At 46.1% G+C, this 19,719-nt stretch overlaps 1 protein-coding gene across 1 annotated transcript in view; it reads right to left on the bottom strand.

Moving 5' to 3' along the window:
* The window catches only part of CSMD2 (CUB and Sushi multiple domains 2), a 565,161-nt gene that overhangs the window by 237,258 nt on the left and 308,184 nt on the right, over positions 1-19,719 (bottom strand). Inside the window, exons 10-11 of the mRNA XM_059686241.1 lie at positions 13,180-13,301; positions 2,030-2,133 (exon numbers count right to left, since the gene is read on the bottom strand). Coding sequence (XP_059542224.1) covers positions 2,030-2,133; positions 13,180-13,301 — 226 coding nt within the window. The remainder of the gene's footprint in view (positions 1-2,029; positions 2,134-13,179; positions 13,302-19,719) is intronic.

Here is a 19,719-nt window from a genome sequence, read left to right as displayed (position 1 = left end):
CCATGTTGCATGTGTTTCCCTGAAGGTTTGAGATGGACGTTGGCCTAAAGAGATCCGGGGGTGATGGGTAGTCCCTGGGCTGCTACAGGACTTGCCGGGAGCTCACTCACATTACATTAGTGCAAAGATCTGGGTATAAGCTCTGGCTCTGCCATTCTTTGTGGGGGGACCTTGGGCAAATGCTGGGCGTCTCTGGGTTTTTCCACTCCATGTTAAAGAAGGAGATTGGGTTGTATGATCCCCAAGAGTCTTTTTAGCTTTGCTCTTCTAGGGTTCTCTCCGTGGAAAAGCACATGGGGTTGTGGGAGGACCTCTTGGGCACACTGAGTGGATACACCATATAGGTCGGTGATCCAGGACAGGTGAGTGGTGGGGAGGCACCAAGAGTAGGGGAGAGATGGGTGAGATGGATATCTGAATTTGCTGGGCCCTGGGGTATCCTGACGATATCTGTTCAGATGTTATTCCTGGTGTGTCTGTGGTTTTGGATGAGATTAACATTTAAATGGTAGATGGAGTGAGCAGATTGCCCTCCCCACTGTGGGTGGGCCTCATCCAATCAGCTGAAGGCCTGAACTGAACAAAAAGGCTGGCCTTCCCTTGATTAAGAGAAGATTCTTCTCTGAATTCCAGCTGGGACATTGTGGGGGTTTTCTCCCTGGCTTGGACTTGATCTGAAGCATTAGCTCTTCCTGGGTCTTGAGCCTGCTGGCTCCACACCACAATTGCATCATCACTCTCCTGGGTTTCCAACTTGCCAACTCACCCTGCAGATCTTGAGATTTGTCAGCCTCCATAACCATGTGAGCCAATTCCTTACAATAAACCCCTTTCTCTCTACATATACCCTATAGGTTCTCTTTCTCTGGCGAACCCTGATTAACACAGTGGAATAGGCAGGGCTCACATTCCTCCCTTTCTCCTGAGAGAGCCCACGTCCTAGCCATGTCACTGACTTGGCGGGTAACATCATGAGTCCTTTAACTGCCCTGATAGGATCTTCTCCAGGCAGGTATGAGAAAGTGTGGGAAGTTCCCAGAACAGAACAGCTCCTGGACAAGCTAGTTATTACTGAATAGCTATCTTTCATTCATTATTAAAACCAGAGGGTATTAGCTTGGAGCTAGCCTGGCTGGGAGGGAGTATGGCAAGGGATGCTATCCCTCACTGAAATCAAAAGACTCAAACTCAAGTGCTGATTCTGCCACCACCCATCTTTTGCAACCATTGGGCCTCAGTTTCCCCACCTACTAAACGGGGATAATAACATCTTTCTCACAGGGCTGTTGTGGGAATTAAATGAGATAATTGATGTGAAAGTTCCCATCACAGTGCCTGGGCACACAGTAGGTGCTCAGGATATGTGAAAATCACCCCTTCTTTTTGGCAGTGGAGATGGATGAGGTCAGGCCTGTCTGTTTCTCTGAAGCTGGACCATATGCATCAAACAAGAGCATTTTCCTGCTGCATGTCAGGCTATTGGTGGTGGGCAAAGGAGAAGCCAAGAAATCCCAGAGGGACCGCTAGCACCCTCTCCCTTGGCTGACCATACGATGCTAACCTTTCTGGACTCAGAGAATGTGTATGTCCATGTGGTCCTAATTCTCTAGAACCACCCACTTCCCAGATAGTTAAGAGCAGGCAGGGAGGTTAGCAAAGCACTTTCATGTCTCTGTCTGAAGTCAGACCACCACGGACGTACTTGGCCTTGAGGAAAAACTGCTCGGTGGCAGGAGAGTCTGTGTCGAAGCAGATAGCCACAAAACCTCTATTTCCCTGCTCCCTAGAACTGCTCGTTCTGTACACTTTTCCTGTGAATCCCTAGTGAGAATGTGGCCCAGTGCTCTGTTTCCCTTGGCTGGAGTAGAGAGAGGTGAAGGGACTGTCGCTGAAACTAGAAGCACAACAGGGCACCTGTCCTGGTCGCAGTGTGGTCTGGGGGACCAGGCAAGACCCAGCAAGCCCATCCCACCCCCTCAGCCAAGGTACCGTGCTCCCGCCCTCCCACCTGAGTGCCTACTTCACTTACATGTAGAGGACCGTTTTCTGGTCCCCGTCCTGCCCACCATCCCCGACCGTCAGGGTGTCATAGCCCCTCTCCAAGTCAAACTCCTCGAAGGCAAGCTTGATCACCTAGGGAGGGAGCATGGGGTTAGGGAGCAGACAGGGGCAGCCGGGAGAGCCTTGAGAACAGGAAGACATTTCCTCGTTATGTTCTGATGCCCAGAGTCCCCGTGGCACCATCCTACACGACCCTCAATCCACACTGAGCAGTTCCATGCCCGCGTTTTGAGTGTGAACTATTTCCTTCCAGGCCATATAGTCTCTGGGGTCCCCTGATGTTTTCCAAAGATGCTCATGGCACATCTGCCCAATTCTGGGGGCTGCCATGGCAACACCAGGCACATCTGGCCGACTCTGAGATGATTAGACTCGTTCTTCATGCTTTAATGCACAGGAACCCCCGTGGGCGAGGTGGCAATTTTTCAGGCCACGTGTGGAATCTCAGCTATTTGCCCCCAGGGACCTGCAGACTTCTCTCAGTCTCTCTGCCTGCTTTTCTCCATCCTCTTTGTTTATTTGTTGAATAAATGAATGGTCTAGGAAGGAGATTTCGACAAGATTCTTCTCTCTTACTTGTTGTAGTCCTGCCTTCCACAAATATTTATGGAGCACTCGCCATATGCCAGGCTAGGGGATGGGGTTTCAACATTGGGGTTCAACACAGTCCCTGCTCTCAGTGAGCAGGGGAGACAGAGAAGCAAACTGACAACCACAACACGGGGTGATGGACCCCATGCGAGGGCTGGGGGAGGGCAGAGGGGCATGTGGTTCACTGTCCTGCGGTGGAGGCAGGAGGGAGGATCTGAGAATCCAGAGGGGGTGGAAGACCAGCCAATGGGGGATGCTGAGGGAGGGATGGATAGAGTCAGGTGCACAAGGCCTGTGCTGTGGCAGACATGGAACATTCCAGAACAAGTACTCAGTGTCAGTCCACGGCAAGTCCACAAACTGAACACACCTGCTGCTGCCTTGCCTGGGAGTGGAGGACAATGTACTTGGCCCTCTAGTGCAAGGAGGTGACTCTAGAAGGGCCAGGACTAGGGGATCTGCTTGGAGCTAGGTTCGAAGGGTCTCAAGACCTCCCCTGCCCTGCAGAGCTGGGGCTCATTCTGAGGGAGGAGCGGTAGAAGTTTTAAACAGTGGGCGGCAGGGACATATAGGTGCTTGAGGAAGCATTAGTCTGGCTGCTCGTGTGGGAACCGCTGTGGGAGGAGTGAGGCCAGAGGTGGGGAGGATGCCTGAGGTTTCTGTGGGGGTCCAGGTGAGGGATGGAGGAGGGGATGGGGACAGGACAGACACAGGTCCCAGCAACACTGAGAGCTTGGTGACCGCATGCCTGTGGGGTTGAGGGGGAGGAGGGCTTTACGATGACGTGCAGGTTTCTGGTTTGAGCACTGGGTGGATGGGTGGTGGTGCCACTCGTGAAGACAGGACCACGGAGGCACCATGGCTACCGTCTAATCTGGATCTTTCTGTCCCTGGCAACCTGGCTTCAACCTGAGGAAGGTCTTCAGTCTCCCAGTGGGGAGGCTGGGGTGCGGCTTAGTTCTCTATTCTATGAACCAAGGAGAAGAGAAATCCTGTGGATAGATTTTCCTGGTTGTGCAGGTTTCCTCCATCCAAACCAAAGAGCCCAGCACCCACACACTGCCAGGGTGGCGGCAGGGCCTCACCCCAAGGTGCCTTCAGGCGCCTCGGAAGCGAACAGCTGCCTCACTCACTCATGAGCCCAGGTGCCACTTGAGCGGGGCCCTCGCACAGGCATGGGATTCACGGAGAAGAGCATTTCTGTGTAAGAACATCCCTGAGCATGGACAGACAGGACAGACAGGAAGTGAGGGTCACTAGCTAGAAGGGCTAGAGCAGGCTTCCCGGAGGAAAGGAACCCCAGGCTGAGTTTGGGAGGCGAACTGAACTCAATACAGGGATAAGGAAGGGAGAGCAATCGGGCAGAGGATCAGGTGACCTGGCAAAGGCGAAGGACGTGGACTTGTCCAGAGACTCCTGGTAGATCTGGAGTTGTTTACTGGAAGGTGGGGGTGACGCAGAAGTAGGCAGAGCCGGCCCAGGAAGGGCTGTCTGTCATGCTAAGGGGTTGGGTTTTGCCCTAAAGACAAGGGAGGGTTGTGGAAGAGTTGTAAGCAAAGGTATGAGGTGAAATTGCTGCTTTAGGAGCAACAGCGCTGGGGCACCTTGGGAAACCAGAGACGGATCTCAGGGCCATGGCAATACCGCAGCAGCGGGGTCCTTAGAAAGGGGATGGACTGTAACTGTCAATAGCGATGGGATGCTGGGGCCCTTCTGGCTTTCCCACTGAGCAGGCAAACCTGCCTCCCACATTCCCTGCTGGCTACTGTCATCATCCTGGGGTCAGCTGCTCAGGCTAGGATATCCTTTGCATCCTCACTCTCGCAGTCCCGCCTACAGGATGACAGCCCGCCAGTGGCCGGGCTCTTTGCCGCTCTGCTCTGCTGCCTCAGAGCGCCCCAGCGGGGTCTCGGTCCACAAGGCAGGGAGCATGGCTTATCCTCTCAAACCTGCCCTAAGTCCCGCCTACAGGATGACATTTCCTTGCCCCCCCCCCCAACCCCCACACACATGGGGAGGAGCCCTGGGCATTTGCTCCCTGCTGCCCTCCTACCACAGGAGCTCTTGGCCACCCCTATGTTGGGTCCTTTCTCTCCTGGGCCCCAGCAATGTCTCCTCATCCTTGAGCCCTCTGTCCTCCATGTGCTCCCTGAGGCACCTTCTTCCCACCTCTGTCAGTACTTACCTGCAGCACTGACTCATCTGTGTACCTGGGCCTCCACTACACCACGAACTCCCTGAAGGGCAGGATCACCTCTCATTGTCTCTCTACTGCCAGTGCCTGCTGGCATGCCAGGCATATGCCCTCAGCTTAGGCAATGTTGAGTGGGAGGACACTTTCAAACCTTTCCTGATTCTCTAGCATGGACTGATCACTAGCTTCTCGGATCCCTCATAGGAGTTATGGTCTAGAACAAAGGTTGGCAAACTGTTCCCGTGAAGGGCCAGATAGCAAATATTTTCCCGGGTGCAGACCATGGTCTGTTGCAGAGTGAACACAGCCAGACTGAATGGGCGTGGCTGTTTCACTAAAACTTTATTTATTAAAAAAAAAAGCAACAAACTGGATTTTGTCCATTAGCAATAGTTTGCTGACTCCTGGTCTAGAAGATTCTTTGAGATACTTAATCACAGTTTTGATCATCTTCTCTTATGAGATTTCTTCACTATAAGAGCTCACCCTACAATGTGCTTAACTCTGCTCTGAGCCTTTTACACACATAAACTCATGTAAAATTTACAAAAGCTGCTACGACGAATACCTCTATTTTACAAATGGGAAAGCTCAGGCACGAGACCTTAAGCAACTTGCCTAAGATCACACAGCTGAGTGGCAGAACCTGGAACTCATCAGGCCGCCAGTGGCTGGGCTCTCTGCCGCTCTGCTCTGCTGCCTCAGAGCGCCCCAGCGGGGTCTCGGTCCACGAGGCAGGGAGCATGGCTTATCCTCTCAAACCTGCCCTAAGCCCTTTATCTGGATCTCAGCAGCTCAGTAAGGACTTGGTGCACATAAAATGCCGCAAGGCCTGCAGCACCTTCGGCAGGAGGAGGGGCCTGGCCTCCCCAGGGACCAGGGGTCCTGGCTGCGCCTGCTTCTACCCAGCCCCAGGGCAGAGGGCACTGGCCCACCATGCCACCTCCAAAAAAGGGACCACATGATTACTAGGTCTCTCATGGGGAAACGCCGCTTTGATGGCCAGAACCCAGAGCCATAAAATGATTCACATCACTGGCCAGAGCAGCCATGGATGTGAACTGCTCCTTTAGCATCTGACCCTAACACAGGCGCTAATCACACCAAGCAGACAGAAGCGACACACACTAGACTTCGGCTTTGGGACGGGTCCCAGTGCACAATGTACCGATGCTTCCAGTTTCCCCCTTCTCTTTGGCCTTTGTTTAAACACAGGATCTTATAATGGCTCATTAACTAACATGCCGATCAATAAAGCTCCCAAACACCCTTCTGAGGCAGGATAGTGGCAGCACATGAGGTAGGCACGATCACAGAGGTACACTGTATATAGCCTATCCTTCACTCTGCATTCAAATCTGTGTGCCCCGACATCTCTTAGAGCAGGCGTTGGATAACTATGGTCCTTGGGCCAAATCTGGCCTGTGGCCTGTTTTTGTACTGGCCCCTGAATTAAGAGGATATATTTTATTTTATTATTTATTTTATTATTTATTTATTTATTTGGGAAGGGAGAAAGGGAGAGAAACATTGATTGGTTGTCTCCCATATGCGCCAGGACTGGACTGGGTATTATGCCTGCAACCTTATGGCATAGGACAGTGGTCGGCAAACTGCGGCTCGCGAGCCACATGCAGCTCTTTGGCCCCTTTAATGTGGCTCTTCCACAAAATACAGACTTCTGCACATGGGCCACGAAGTTTCAATCTCACTGTACGTGTGCGCCCGCACGTGGCATTTTGTGGAAGAGCCACACTCAAGGGGCCAAAGAGCCGCATGTGGCTTGCGAGCTGCAGTTTGCGGACCATGGGTATAGGAGAAGACACTCCAACCAGATGAGCCACCTGGCCAGGCTGAGAAGTGTTCTCATATTTTTAAACGATTAAAAAAGTAAATAAAGCTCTACAAAAAGAGTTGTAACAAAAACTTTACATGGTCCTCAAAGTCTAATATATTTGTTATCTGGCTTTTGGCAAAAAGGCTTGCTGACCTCTGGCCTAGAGCAATGGTTTTCAAACTGGGTTCCCAGGCACCCCAGGGTCCCATAAAGGTACTTCAGGGACCAGTGAAGGTGGACAGGGCTCTCCTCCAATCAAGCAGTTCTTTCTGAGCTAGCTTATGTTTTGGGAGTCTGTGACAGACACAGATGGTGGTTTAATAAATGTCCCTCCCTCTATAAGTTCTTAACAGAGCCTTGTCTTTGAAGTGAGGCCATGCACCTAGCTAACCTCAGAACTAAGGATGTCTGGCTAAGTGACAAGATTCTAGGCCAGCGGTTCTCAACCTGTGGGTCGCGACCCCTTTGGCGGTTGAACGACCCTTTCACAGGGGTCGCCTAAGACCATCCTGCAGATCATATATTTACATTACGATTCATAACAGTAGCAACATTACAGTTATGAAGTAGCAACGAAAATAATTTTATGGTTGGGTCACAACATGAGGAACTGTATTTAAAGGGCCAGAAGGTTGAGAACCACTGTTCTAGGCAGTGAGATAAGAGCTGAGGAGTCCACAGAGCATTTCCCTGCCTTTCTCCTTGCTTTCCTGGAATATCGATGTGAGAACAGAGAAGGAGCAGCCTTCTGCTTCCCTGTGATCATGAGGACAGGAGTCACATGCAAAAAAGAAAAAAGGCAGAGGGAAAAATAGAAGGTGCTCAGCACACCTGAGGGAACTACTAAACCAGACCTGACTCTCCGCTCTGAACCTCTGGTGGTGGGGAAAACAGACTGTTTTGTTTAAGCTTCTGTGGAATTTTCAGGAACTCACAGCCAGTGGCAAGCCAATAGCTATAGGTTCTGAAGAAAGGCTTTCATCACTACAAAAGTTTGCCATCTCTTTACCCTCAGGATAAAGTTCAGCACCCTGGGAAGCCTAGCCCCTGCTCCTTTCTGGCTAGAAAGAGCCCCCTCCACGATGCCCTGCCCAGCCCTACTTCCCCCTTCCTCCTCCCTGCACTTTCTGAGCCCCCGAAGGCTGACCTTGGCCCCCCCAGCCTTGGTTTACTAATGCTGCTGTCACTTTGACTATTAGCTCATGAAAGGAAGAGAGCTCCCTTTTATTGACATGCCTACTCAAGCATGTCAAACTCGCGGCCTTGGCCTGGGCCTTCATGGTGATCCTTGTTCCAGTCTTGCTGAGGGCCCAGGGTAGGGCTCAAGAATTGGCTTGGGAGTGAGGAGGGCAGAGGGGAAACTGCTGGGAAGGCTGACCTGAACCCTTGGGAGTTTAAGCAGATGGGCCTCTGGCACCTTTGGGAAAGGTACTATAAAAATAAATTGAGTATAATTGATATATTACATTAGTTTCAGGTGTACAACATAGTGATTCAATACTTGTATGTACTGTGAAATGATCACCACAATATGTCTAGTTTCTCCCATCATCATATAAAGCTACAAAATATGCAATATAACCTGGCTGGCACGGCTCAGTGGTTGACCTATGAACCAGGAGGTCACGGTTCGATTCCCGGTCAAGACACACGCCTGGGTTGCAGGCTCAATCCCCAGTGGGGGGCATGCAGGAGGCAGCCAATCAATGATTCTCTCTCATCATTGATGTTTCTATCTCTCTCTCCCTCTCCCTTGCTCTCTGAAATCAATAAACATATATTTTAAAAAAAGAAAAACAACAACAAAATATGCAATATAATGTTATTGACTATAGCTACCATGCTGTACAGTACATAACCATGACTTACTCACTCTATGACTGGAAGTTTGTACCTCTTGACTCCCTCACTCATTATGCCCACCCCACCATCGTGGCTGCGCCAACTTACATTTCCACCAACAATGCATGAATGTTTCCTTTTCTCTTCATCCTCTCCAACACTTGTTATTTTTTTTATTTTTGATAATAACCATTCTAACAGGTGTGAGGTGATGTCTTGCTGTGGTTTTGGTTTGCATTTCCCTGATGATTAGTGATGTTGAGCATCCTTTTATGTGCCTGTTGTCCACCTGTATGTCTTCTCTGGAAAAATGTCTATTCAGATCCTCTGCCCATTTTGAATTGCTCGTGTTATTTTTGTGATTGAGTTGTATGAGCTCTTTATATATTTTGCATGAGGAAGGCTTCTGAGGAGGTTGGGAAAGAAAGCCCATGGATAGAGATTGAGAACTTTAGGAGGTTCTGGAACTTTGGTCACTACCTCCGTTTAATTTTGGTGGCTCTGAAAGTAGTAGATGCTTTCACCCATTTGTGACTCATCCACTCATTGATTGATGGATTCATTCATTCATTCATGCATTCATTCATTCAATAGTTAATATGCACTTGCCAAGTGCTGGGCTTCGGAGAGGCAATAGCAGGCAAGATAAACATGGCCACCACCCAGAGAGCTCACATTCTAGAAGAGACTTACAAGTATAGGGAAAACACCACATGGTGTGATGAGTACTGAAATTAGGGAAGCGTGGGTATGGGCAAACATGAGGGGCATACAATCCTGGCTAGATGAGGGGCGGGGCTTGTCTTCAAGAACAGAGAAGGGTGTGCAGTTAGTTCTAGGGGAAGAGGAATGCCAAGATATGATGGGAAGTGAATTAACTGTAAAAAAAAAAAAAAGGGGATCAAGTTTAGGACTTGGAGGCGGCCATTAAAAGGTCCCTCTAAGCTACCCTGTCATGCAAACTGGCTTCTCTGAGAGCCAGACAGCAGCTTGCACAGTCCAGCACAGAGGGCATGAGTAAATGCTGAATGTGTGAGCGAGTGAGCAAATAGGCCAACAAATGTATTCCTGACATTTGCACTCCTGAGTGATCACTTGCCTAGAGAGTTAATTCTTAATTCTTCAGGCTTACAAAGGGAAGAGTGACAGTGATAATCCTTAAAGAGTGAATAATCAAAACACTATTATCTTTGGCTTTGAAGTTCATGAAATGAGCTTTCCTTTCCCTCTCCTTTCCATGCCCCCTCCTTCTCCCTTCCATGTCCCCTCCCTTTCCCATCTCTCTCTTCCTTTCCGGCCTCACTTCTACTTTTTTTTTTTTTTTTAGCAAAGCTGGATTAACTTTCCCAATCAAATCCACTGAAGTTCATATGCACACGGAATCATAAGTCTTGAGTTCACACTGAGAAGCTGTGAAAGAAAGGCAGATGTGTGTCGGTAGGGGGCAGAGACACGGGACTGGGTTTTAGTCCTGACCACGGAAATGTCATCACCCGTGTCTTCCATGAGGCTGAACTGAAAGGTCATAGCAGGAGTTGGCCCTGGGGCCAAACATGGGAGGGGCCACACCTGAGGAGCTACTAGACACTGACACAGGTCTCCATCAGTTATTAACTTATTCAAACACCCGCTGTGCTCCTCCTCTGCACTGAGCACTGTAACTGCAGAAGAAATACCGTACAAGATTCCAAAATGCTTTCAGGGCATTTCTGAGCTACAGGAGAAAGAGATTCTAAACCCAGTACAATGTGATACATACACAAAAAGGGAAAAGTAGGAACAGGAAGGAGCAAGACCTCGAGGAATTAGGAAGGCTTCTCAGAGGAGGGGGTATTTTAATTGTGTCTCAAAGGGGAATAAGGAATTTGCCTGGAGGAGAAGGGAAGGCACACTGGGACAGGATGTGCCTGGACTGAGGTCTTAGCAAGGTTGAAAGCAAGAAGAGAATATTTACTAGACAAAACCCAAAAGAAAGCTGATGTAATAGCTGGAAAAAACTTTAAAACATTACTACAGATAAAGAGAGTCATTACATAATTATTTTAAAAAAATTTCAAGTCACCAGAAAGATATATAATTTTCAATTTGCATGATCTCATAACATAGTCCCAATATATATATAAAGCAAAAATTAATAGAACTTTAGGAATAATAGACAAAAGCCACCATCATAGTGGCTTTTGTCTATTATTCCTAGCGTTCTCTCATCATAGAAGGAGGTTTTAGTATGCCGTCCTCTGCAGCTGTCTGATCAAGAAGATAAAATCAATGAAGATATAAAGAATACTAGTATAAGCACAATCAACAAGCTTGATGCAATAAAACACAAAAACGACAAAATACACTTCATTTTTCCAAGTACACACAGAATATGTGTGAAAAAAAGACCATTTCTGGTCCAAAAGGCAAGTTTCAACAAATTTCAAATGATTCAAATACAATTTTTCTCTGACCACAAGCTTTAGAATCAGTAACAAAAAGACAGCTAGAAAAACCCTTTGTTTGAAAATTAGGAGCTACTTCTAAATAAGCTGTGGGTTGAAAGATGAAAGAGTAATGGAAATTGGAAAAATATTCATAACTAAACTATAATAGCTACACTATGCATAAAAACCTGTGGGAATGTAGCCAAAATAGTTCTTAGAGGGAAATTTATAGCATTAAATATTTAAATAAGGTTGAAAAATAATAAATTAAGCATTGACATTAAGATGCCAGAAAAGAATAACAAGATAAATCCAAATATAATAGAAAAAAGAAAGTAAAGATGAGCAGAAAATGATGAAATAGAAAATAAATATATCAAAAGAAGTATTAAGAAAATCAAATTGGTTCTTTCCAAAAATAGTAAAATGTAAAACCTCTGGCAATATTGATAAAAAAGATACAACATAGAAATGAAAAGGGGAATAAAAATATGTAATAAAAGATAGTATGTACAACTTTATACCCAATAAATTAGAAAACTTAATAAAATGGCTTCAAGAAAAAACAGATAATATAAATAATCCGTTAGTCATAAAAAGATAAACCTATAGTTTCAAATCTGCCAAAAAAGGAACATCAGACCCAGATAATTTTCCTGAAATGTTGCACAGAAGTTCCAAATCTATTCTAATCTTCCACTTTTAGTTCCATAGAACAGAAGAGGGGAAACACTCTCTACGTTATTTTATGAGATTAGCAATATTTGACAAAATTATCTGGCAAGGGTAATATAAAAGTCCAATCTCACTAACAAAATAGAAGCAAATTACTAAATAAAATATTAGCAAATCAATTATAGGCATGTATAAAATTGATAATGCTAAATGACCAAGTTGAGTTTATACCAGGAATGTGAGGTTGGTTTAACATCAGAAAAGTCAACCCATGTAATTCACCATACTAAGAAAATTAAGGAGCAAATCATATTAATAAGTATACAAAGGTACTTGATAAAACTCAACGTCCATTCACAATAAAAGTTTTTAGCAAACTAAGATTAGGAAAAAACAAAAAAAAGCTTCAGCAAATACCATAATGATGAAGAATATTCTATTAACAGCAAACAATGACAAGAGTGCCCACCATCATCACAGTCATTTGACATTATATTTGAGGTTTAAGTCAGAACGTTGGGGCAAGAAAAGAAATGAAGAGAAGGTATAAGGACTGGAAAGTAAGAAATAAAACCATAATTTTTTGAAGATAATGATTGTCTTGTAGAGAAAATCTCAAATAATTCACAGATAAATTATTACAAAAGAGTTGCTATATACAAAGATCAAAGAATAAAAACTAATTGCATTTTAAACATCAGCAAGAAATAGGTAGAAAATAAAAATTTAAAAGATATGATTTATAACAGCAACAACAAATATAACACTTTTAGGAGTAAATATGTTAAGAAATGGTACAAGATCTGTAATGGAAAAATTCCAAAAGTTTATTGAAAGCCATTAAAGAAGTCCTAAGTAAATAGAGAGAAATAGCATACTCATGGACCAGAAAACTCAGAATTACAAATATAAGCATTCTTTTCTAATTGATCTATAGTTTGGTATAACTAAAGATTCCAACAGGTTATTCTGTGGAACTTGGCAAGACACTTGTACAATTTATGAGAGAACAAGGAGCATGTCACCAAAAAAGAGAGAACTAAATGTAAAATAAGTGTGTGAAAAGATGTGTAGAGCATTGCAAAACTATACACAACAACACAGATAAATCTTAGGGACATAATTTTGAGTGAAGTTGATTAAGAATATATACAACATGACTACCTTTATATGAAGTTCAAATGCTGGCTTACTAGACAATGTATTTTTAAGAATACGCATTTATGTGTAAACTGTAAACAAGGAAGAGGAATGATAAGCACACAATCAAGGAAGAGTGTACCTGAGGGATAGGGAATGGAATGGGGCTGGTGAGGGATATACATCACTAAGGTAACTGAGATTTGGCTATGCAGGTGTCTATTGCATTGATGTTCTTTATATCTTGCTTATATTTTGCTTTTTATCTACTTGATATTTAATAAAAACAATTTTAAAGATTTGCCTACAAAGAACCCACCACGACCAAGTTCTGAGTTTGAAACCCTTGTAGACCAACTGTCTCCAGCCAAGCCCTGCCCACAGGACACCACCCACGCCCTCAGGAGCCTCACCTTGGCAGGGTTGAGTGCTGTGATGATCCACACACAGTGTGCGTTGTTGTCATATTGAATGGGGAAGTTGGGGGACGTGATGATACCTGAGGGGCCTCGAAGGTGGGCATCACACATGCGGGCTGCAGAGAGAAGACGAAAGTTTCGTTTAGATGAGGTCCAGTTCCCATCCCCACCTCTCACCCCCAGCCCAGAAGAGACTGAAGTCTGTACAGTCTCCACCCAGGTATAACCTTCTGCTTTCTGTTTTCTTCCCTCATAGTTCTCAGTGGGTTCAGAGGGAAGTCACAGTTCCTGGAGCACTGGGGGAGGGGGAGGCCCCACATGCCCTGCCTGCCCTGCTGCCCTGTGCGCAGCGATGAGCTTCCATGGTCAAGCTAAGCCAGCCCTCAACCCCAACTCCACTGTGATCAGCAGCTCAACTCTACCGAGAGGGTGTGGCCTGGTACTCCTCATGTAACCTAACTCTGGGTGGGCCCCAGACATCTGTAGGCCTGCTGAGGTGCCCATGCTTTGCTCTGCTGACCTATGCTTCCCAGTTTGCTCAGGCCTCCTGAACTAGAATCTCAGGTGTCCTTGTCAAGGCCACCTCACCAGCTCTCAGAATGTCTGTGCCCAAGGACTCTGCCAAGGCCCCCAGCTCAGCCTGGACCAGGCAACCTGAGTGACCTCAGTGCCAATCAAAGCCTCCCCACTTCCCTCTCCGCACATGCCTAAAACAGGCTTTTGATGGGAAGCATAAAGATTCAAGGTGAATTAGAAGAAGTGCTCTACTCAAGTAGATATAAAGTGTTATCAATCACAGCTTAATCTAATTAAGCCCCTTAAAATAGCTTCTGAGCTAATTAGATTAAGTAGTGATTGATAACAGTTAAGGTACTACATTGTACCTAGGTGTTTGCCTTCTTTAAAAACGTGTTCTTTAGTTCTAGCCACTTCATTCTTCAATGTTAGTGCTCAGCTATTTTAATAAAGAGTTCTATGAGCCTGTTCCATTGCTGCCCACATGGCAATTTATCCTAATTGTAGGTAAAGTGCCGAAAGGTAAAGAAATAGTGAGCAAACGCAGCAAGCCTAAGTATATGAAATGAAAGTGGTGTCAAGCCTGGTTTCCTCTGATGGGGCAACACATCCTGGAGCTCATCTCTGTGTGTGGATGGGGCCAGGATCCACCTTTCCCAGGAACCCTTCCTGGAGGGTCTGGGAAGGGGCTCCCACAGCTTCCGGACAGAACTCATCTCTTCTCATTTCAGACGGTCATTCCTGCACTCACTGATTCCAACGTTTATTGAGTGCCTAACAGGGACCAGGCAGAGTGTGGGGAGAAAAACCATCTAAGACGCAGCCCTCTCTGCAGGGCTAGCAGCTTGTGGAGGAAGCAGGTACGGAAACAGCACCAGGCGGAGCTGTCGGAGAGTTATCTGCGAGAAGCGGCTGGGTCCGAATGGCTCCTTCTCTTCTAGTTCGTCACTGGCAGTGGGGCAGTTCCTGGTGGCATGCCCTCAGCCTGGCACCCAAAGGGTCTTCTCCCTCCTCCTGAGCTCAGAGGTCAGTTGAGTCCAGTTTAAACGAGGGCCTAGGGCAGTGATGGCGAACCTTTTGAGCTCGGTGTGTCAGCATTTTGAAAAACCCTAACTTAACTCTGGTGCCGTATCACATACAGAATTTTTTTTTCTATATGATATTTGCAACCATAGTAAAGCAAAGACTTATATTTTTGATATTTATTTTATATATTTCAATGCCATTTAACAAAGAAAAATCAACCCAAAAAATGAGTTCGCGTGTCACCTCTGACACGCGTGTCATAGGTTCGCCATCACTGGCCTAGGAGAATCCTCTCCTCCATTCCCCTTGTGGGCGTCCAGCTGCTTCTGTAAGTCTGTGCTGAGAAACACCTCAATTCACAGGTCGTGCTTGATACAACTGGGCCTGAAGGCAGCTGCCATAGTGAGGAGAGTTCTCTCATAAATTTCACTAGTCCGGACCTCAAGACCCTCACCAATGGCGTCCTCAACACTCTCATTTCTGCCTTTTATTAACTCTACCATCCACCTTCTCTCTTCCTAATCCTGGATGCCAGGTGCTGCTCCTATTGGGTTTTAAATCTACTTGCTTTAAAGAAGTTAGAAAACCTCTCTGATTCTATTGTTCACCTGTAAGATGGGGCTAGTGACATCTCCCCAGGAGGCATGATAGGATGCAGGTACCTGAGATAATGGATGTGAAGGCTCACCCAGGACCTAGGGCATTGTCAATATTCAGCAAAGGGGAGCCGAGACTGTGGGACTTCCGATGCCTGTTCATTCCATTTCACGATGCCCAAGATTTCTCTCAAGGCCTGAGAGCTTTTTCTCCCTTTCCTGAAGTTGCTTTATGTAGGACTTTCCCCTGTGACCACACTTGAGATGGACATTACTAAACAAATTTGAATAAGATCATCAAAACCAAAGCCTTGACCCCAGCCTACCTCTTCGAAGAGGACCTGTGGATCCAGAGCCCTAGTTCTGGGGAACCCTCAACCTCCACCAGCACCATCTTACACCTCCTCTGGAAAGCCAGGTTTCGCTGCCTTAAAAGCCCTCACCCTCAGACTCAATTTATCCTGCACTTGTTTCCAAAAATTAGAAGGTATTTGCAGTCTGTTGAAATATGCTGAAGGTAATTAGAGAGAACAGGTCAAATAGGCATTTACCACTTTAAGAGCTTAGAGGGGATTAATTAAAATATTACATTCTGCAGATATTTAGCATGAAGCACCTTAAAACAGCTTCAGAATGGAGCATCAGCTACTTTTTTGCCTCTGCTGTCTGGGTGAGGTCAGGGGGTCCGTGGACAGACGTCCCCCGGAACAGCCCGCCCCTGGGATCCCACCAACAGATGGCTAGCTCATGGCTGCAACCCACACGGGCTGACAAAATGGTAGATGCTCAGACAAGGTCTGAATTAATGAACACACACATGTTGATGTTTCTCTCTTTGCCTTTTCCATCACATTTTCTCCTGGATAGCTTTCAGACTTCTCCATAGCCTTCCATGTCTGAGCTCTGCAGCCGCTCCCTCTCTTCCTCTGGACATCAATACCTTATAACAGGGTGGTATTCCAGGGGACATTAGGAGGAATGATCGGTACTCACAGCCAGTTCTGGCACTGCAACAACTTGGCACCAAAAGGGAAACTGCTTCAGATGCAAATGCCTCTGGCCTTCTATCTTCTCCCCAAAACTGATTCCCATACTATTCCATGCTATCCTCCCTTGCTTCTCCTACTACTGACCTGCCTCCTCCTCCTGTCCACGTTCCCACCACCAAGTCTAAGGCAAACAAACCTGGCTGGCATCTGCAACATCTCTCAGTACCTCCTGCTCCAGCTCCTGCCTTAATCAAAGCCCGTCTCCCCCTCCCCAGCCCACTGCTTCCTCTGCAGCCCTCTGTAGTGGAGAGCTTTCTCTCACCTCCTGGAGGTCATTGCTCCATAAACAGCTGCTGAACCCCTGGAGGAACTCCACTCATTCCACTAACATCAACATTTTTCTCCACCCATCAGCTCCCTGTCTCCTCTTCTGCCCTTATCAAACCTAGAGCCCATGGTCCACCATGATGATTATTTTCTTGCAAATCCATCCAAGTCTCTTGCTCCTTTTTCCTTTCATCAGTTTCCTAAAAGACATCAATTATGGATGAAGCTCTCCACCTACATTCTCTAGATCTGCCCCCAGAAGGTTGAGCTTTTTGGAGAAAAATCACATGAGCAGAAAGATTGACATCACTATAAATTCCTGATTATTCACCTTAAAAAATCCTAGATATTTCCCAGCAACTCTGCCATTTAGCTCTATTGAGCTCATTCTCCTACTCTGTACAAAGAACCTTTCATTCCTTCTAACTGCTCCTCGGACCTCTCACCCTTCCTCTTGTTCCGCTTACTCTCAGTTGATGACCTTGCTTTAGTCTTTATGGATGAAACAGACAACATCTGGCAGGCACATACTCTCTCTCATTCCCCATTCTGCAATCCTGTGCTTATGTGCTCATCTTCCCTTCAGTTCCTTTGCCTTTTAGAGGCCAGTCCTCCTACCCAAAGTCATCCATGTCCTTGGCCATACCCAGGATTTGCTGCTCTGGGCCCAAGAGAGCCATCTGTGAAATCTTGAACTCCATCATCCCATTCTCTCCCCTGCCGCCTATGCACCCAGCAGAGCAACTTGATCTTGAGGTATTTGCTATCCTAAAATCATAGGCCCCTCCAGCCTATGGTTCCCTCATTTCCCTTCATCTTTCAATCCCCTGCTGACCATTCTTCTTTCACTAGTCTGGACTTCAAGACCCTCACCAATGGCTCCTTCAACACTCATATACTAGTATGCCTTTGATTAATTCTCCATCCACCTTCTCTAGTCCTAATCCTGGGTGCCAGGGTGCTGCCTGGAGCACCGTGGTACCACCACGGATTCATGGTTTGCCATTGTAATTGAAGCTTCTGCTCAAGTCAGTCCTTTTCCTTTTCTTTGCTCAGTTTCCTCGACAATTTCTTAGAAGAAAAACTTCAACCATTTGCCACTCAGTTGGAGACACGTAACCCCAATTGACCTCTCTGGAGGATCTAACCATAGTGACCCTCCTCTCTTGGTGAAACTCGCATTCATTGGCTTCTATGATGCCTCTCTGGCCCTTCTCAGCTCCCTCCTTGGCCATTAACTCATTAAAAGTAGTTGTTTGGATTTGGGTAAAGAGCACAAAGGAGTTCTTTGCACATCTCCTGCAAAATTTCTGTGAGTTTACAATTTTAAATCAAAATTTAAGTTACCAAAAAGTGGGGGAGAAAGATGTTCTATGTGGTTCCATCCAACAAACTGACTCTGAAGGATGTGCAGGTACAATTTTCAGGAAGTGTAGGATGGAGCCTTTGGAGTCAGGGTTTGAATTCCAGCTCCACCGATTAGCTCTGTGCCCTTGGGCGAGTAGACTGACTACACCAAGCCTGAACTAACATGAAATATGGATATTGCCACATTCTTCATAAAGAAATTATGAGGAATGCCTACTGCAATGCTTTATAGAAGTATAAATAGCTCAATAAATGGGAGCTTTATCGTTCGTGCATATGGGACTCAGGGAACAACGAAGGGAGAAGAGAGGAGGAAGGTGTAGGCTCTAGGTAGGAGTGGGGGAAAGGGAGGTGAGGAGGGTGAAAACTCGGAAAGTTGGTGTTTAAGGAGTAGGCCCAGGAAGCTGATCCAGCAAAGGCCACCAGGAAGGAAGATAGTCACCTGCAATTTTCATGGCCTTTGGTTTAGCTGGTTGGTGCCGTATTTTCCATATTTCATTCCCATTGTGTGAGAATGAGGTATTTTCCATATTTCATTCCCATTGTGTGAGAATGAGGGTGGAGATTCAGAGCAGTTCAGTGACTTGCCCTGGGCTATACGGCATACAAGTTAACAGCAAGGTTGGAACTTGAACTTAGGTTTGAGTCCTGAGTCTGGTGCTCTCGCTACCATAAAGGTCTGTATTTTAAACAGGTATATAAATGTGCATGTATGTAATATGTGTACATAAATATATATGTATGTATACAGCAAATATGGGTTTCTCCACAAAGGATAAAGAAGTGTATTGTTTTCTGTAGATTATCTCAGTAATTGTAAGTATCTCCTCTGGGGCTGGTAGCGAGTCCTATTCTCTGTCAACCCCAATTTGTGGTCACAAGACACCAGGTCTCCTGGTTGTCAATTTGGTCCTCTTCATTCTATCAGTGGTTTATAGACAGTGTTCCCCAGAGCCTCAGGGGTTCCTTGGAGGTGGCTTAGGGGCTGCTGAGAGTGGTGAGCTGGGAGCAACTCCCAATCTCCTGTCCCTATTGTAGTGCGAGACCTCCCACCTACATCTGTTTTATTTTCTGTGAAATCTCACTTTAAAATATTAAGCCCCATATATAAAATAAGTCCAGTAAGCCCCCTATTATATATACTGTTCTGCCTCTATCTGGGGCTGAATGGAGTGCGTATAACAGTGCTCAGGTGTCCTCAATCTCCTTTGGAAGATCACAATTTTCTAGGGGTCAAAGTAGATGCTTATTTCTTTGGGTGGGAGGAAAACAGAAGAAAGGCCTGTGAATGCCTGATGTCAGATTCCAAAGTGAGGGCACAGTGCCACAGCATTCATTCATTTCAATCACCGATTCATGCAGGTCGTCTTGAAACATTTGTGGAGAGCCTATTATTTGCCAAGCCTCGTGTTTTAGTGTAATTAACTGTGTGGACAAGGAATATTTAAAATCACATCACAATTGAAATGCATTAGAGGAGAAACAATGCCGCTATGTGTGTGGTGGCAGATCCTTTTCAGAATGTGATCTCTGGGTGACCTGCTATTAGTGCAGCTATCCTGGAATTCAGTTTTGTCCCTGTTTTATTCTTCAAGTGAGGTTTACTTAAACTCAAAACTAGAGATTTGAAAAGAAAAACTTTCAAAACTGCCCAAATAAAAGGACCCTTGAATCTAATATCTATTTCAGCCCTTGGCCTTCAGTGCTGCCCG

The sequence above is a fragment of the Myotis daubentonii genome, chromosome 3, assembly GCF_963259705.1.
Source record: "Myotis daubentonii chromosome 3, mMyoDau2.1, whole genome shotgun sequence".
Taxonomy (NCBI): Eukaryota; Metazoa; Chordata; class Mammalia; order Chiroptera; family Vespertilionidae; genus Myotis; species Myotis daubentonii.
Note: the sequence above shows the minus strand (reverse complement) of the source record. Positions and strands in the feature narration are given on the sequence as shown.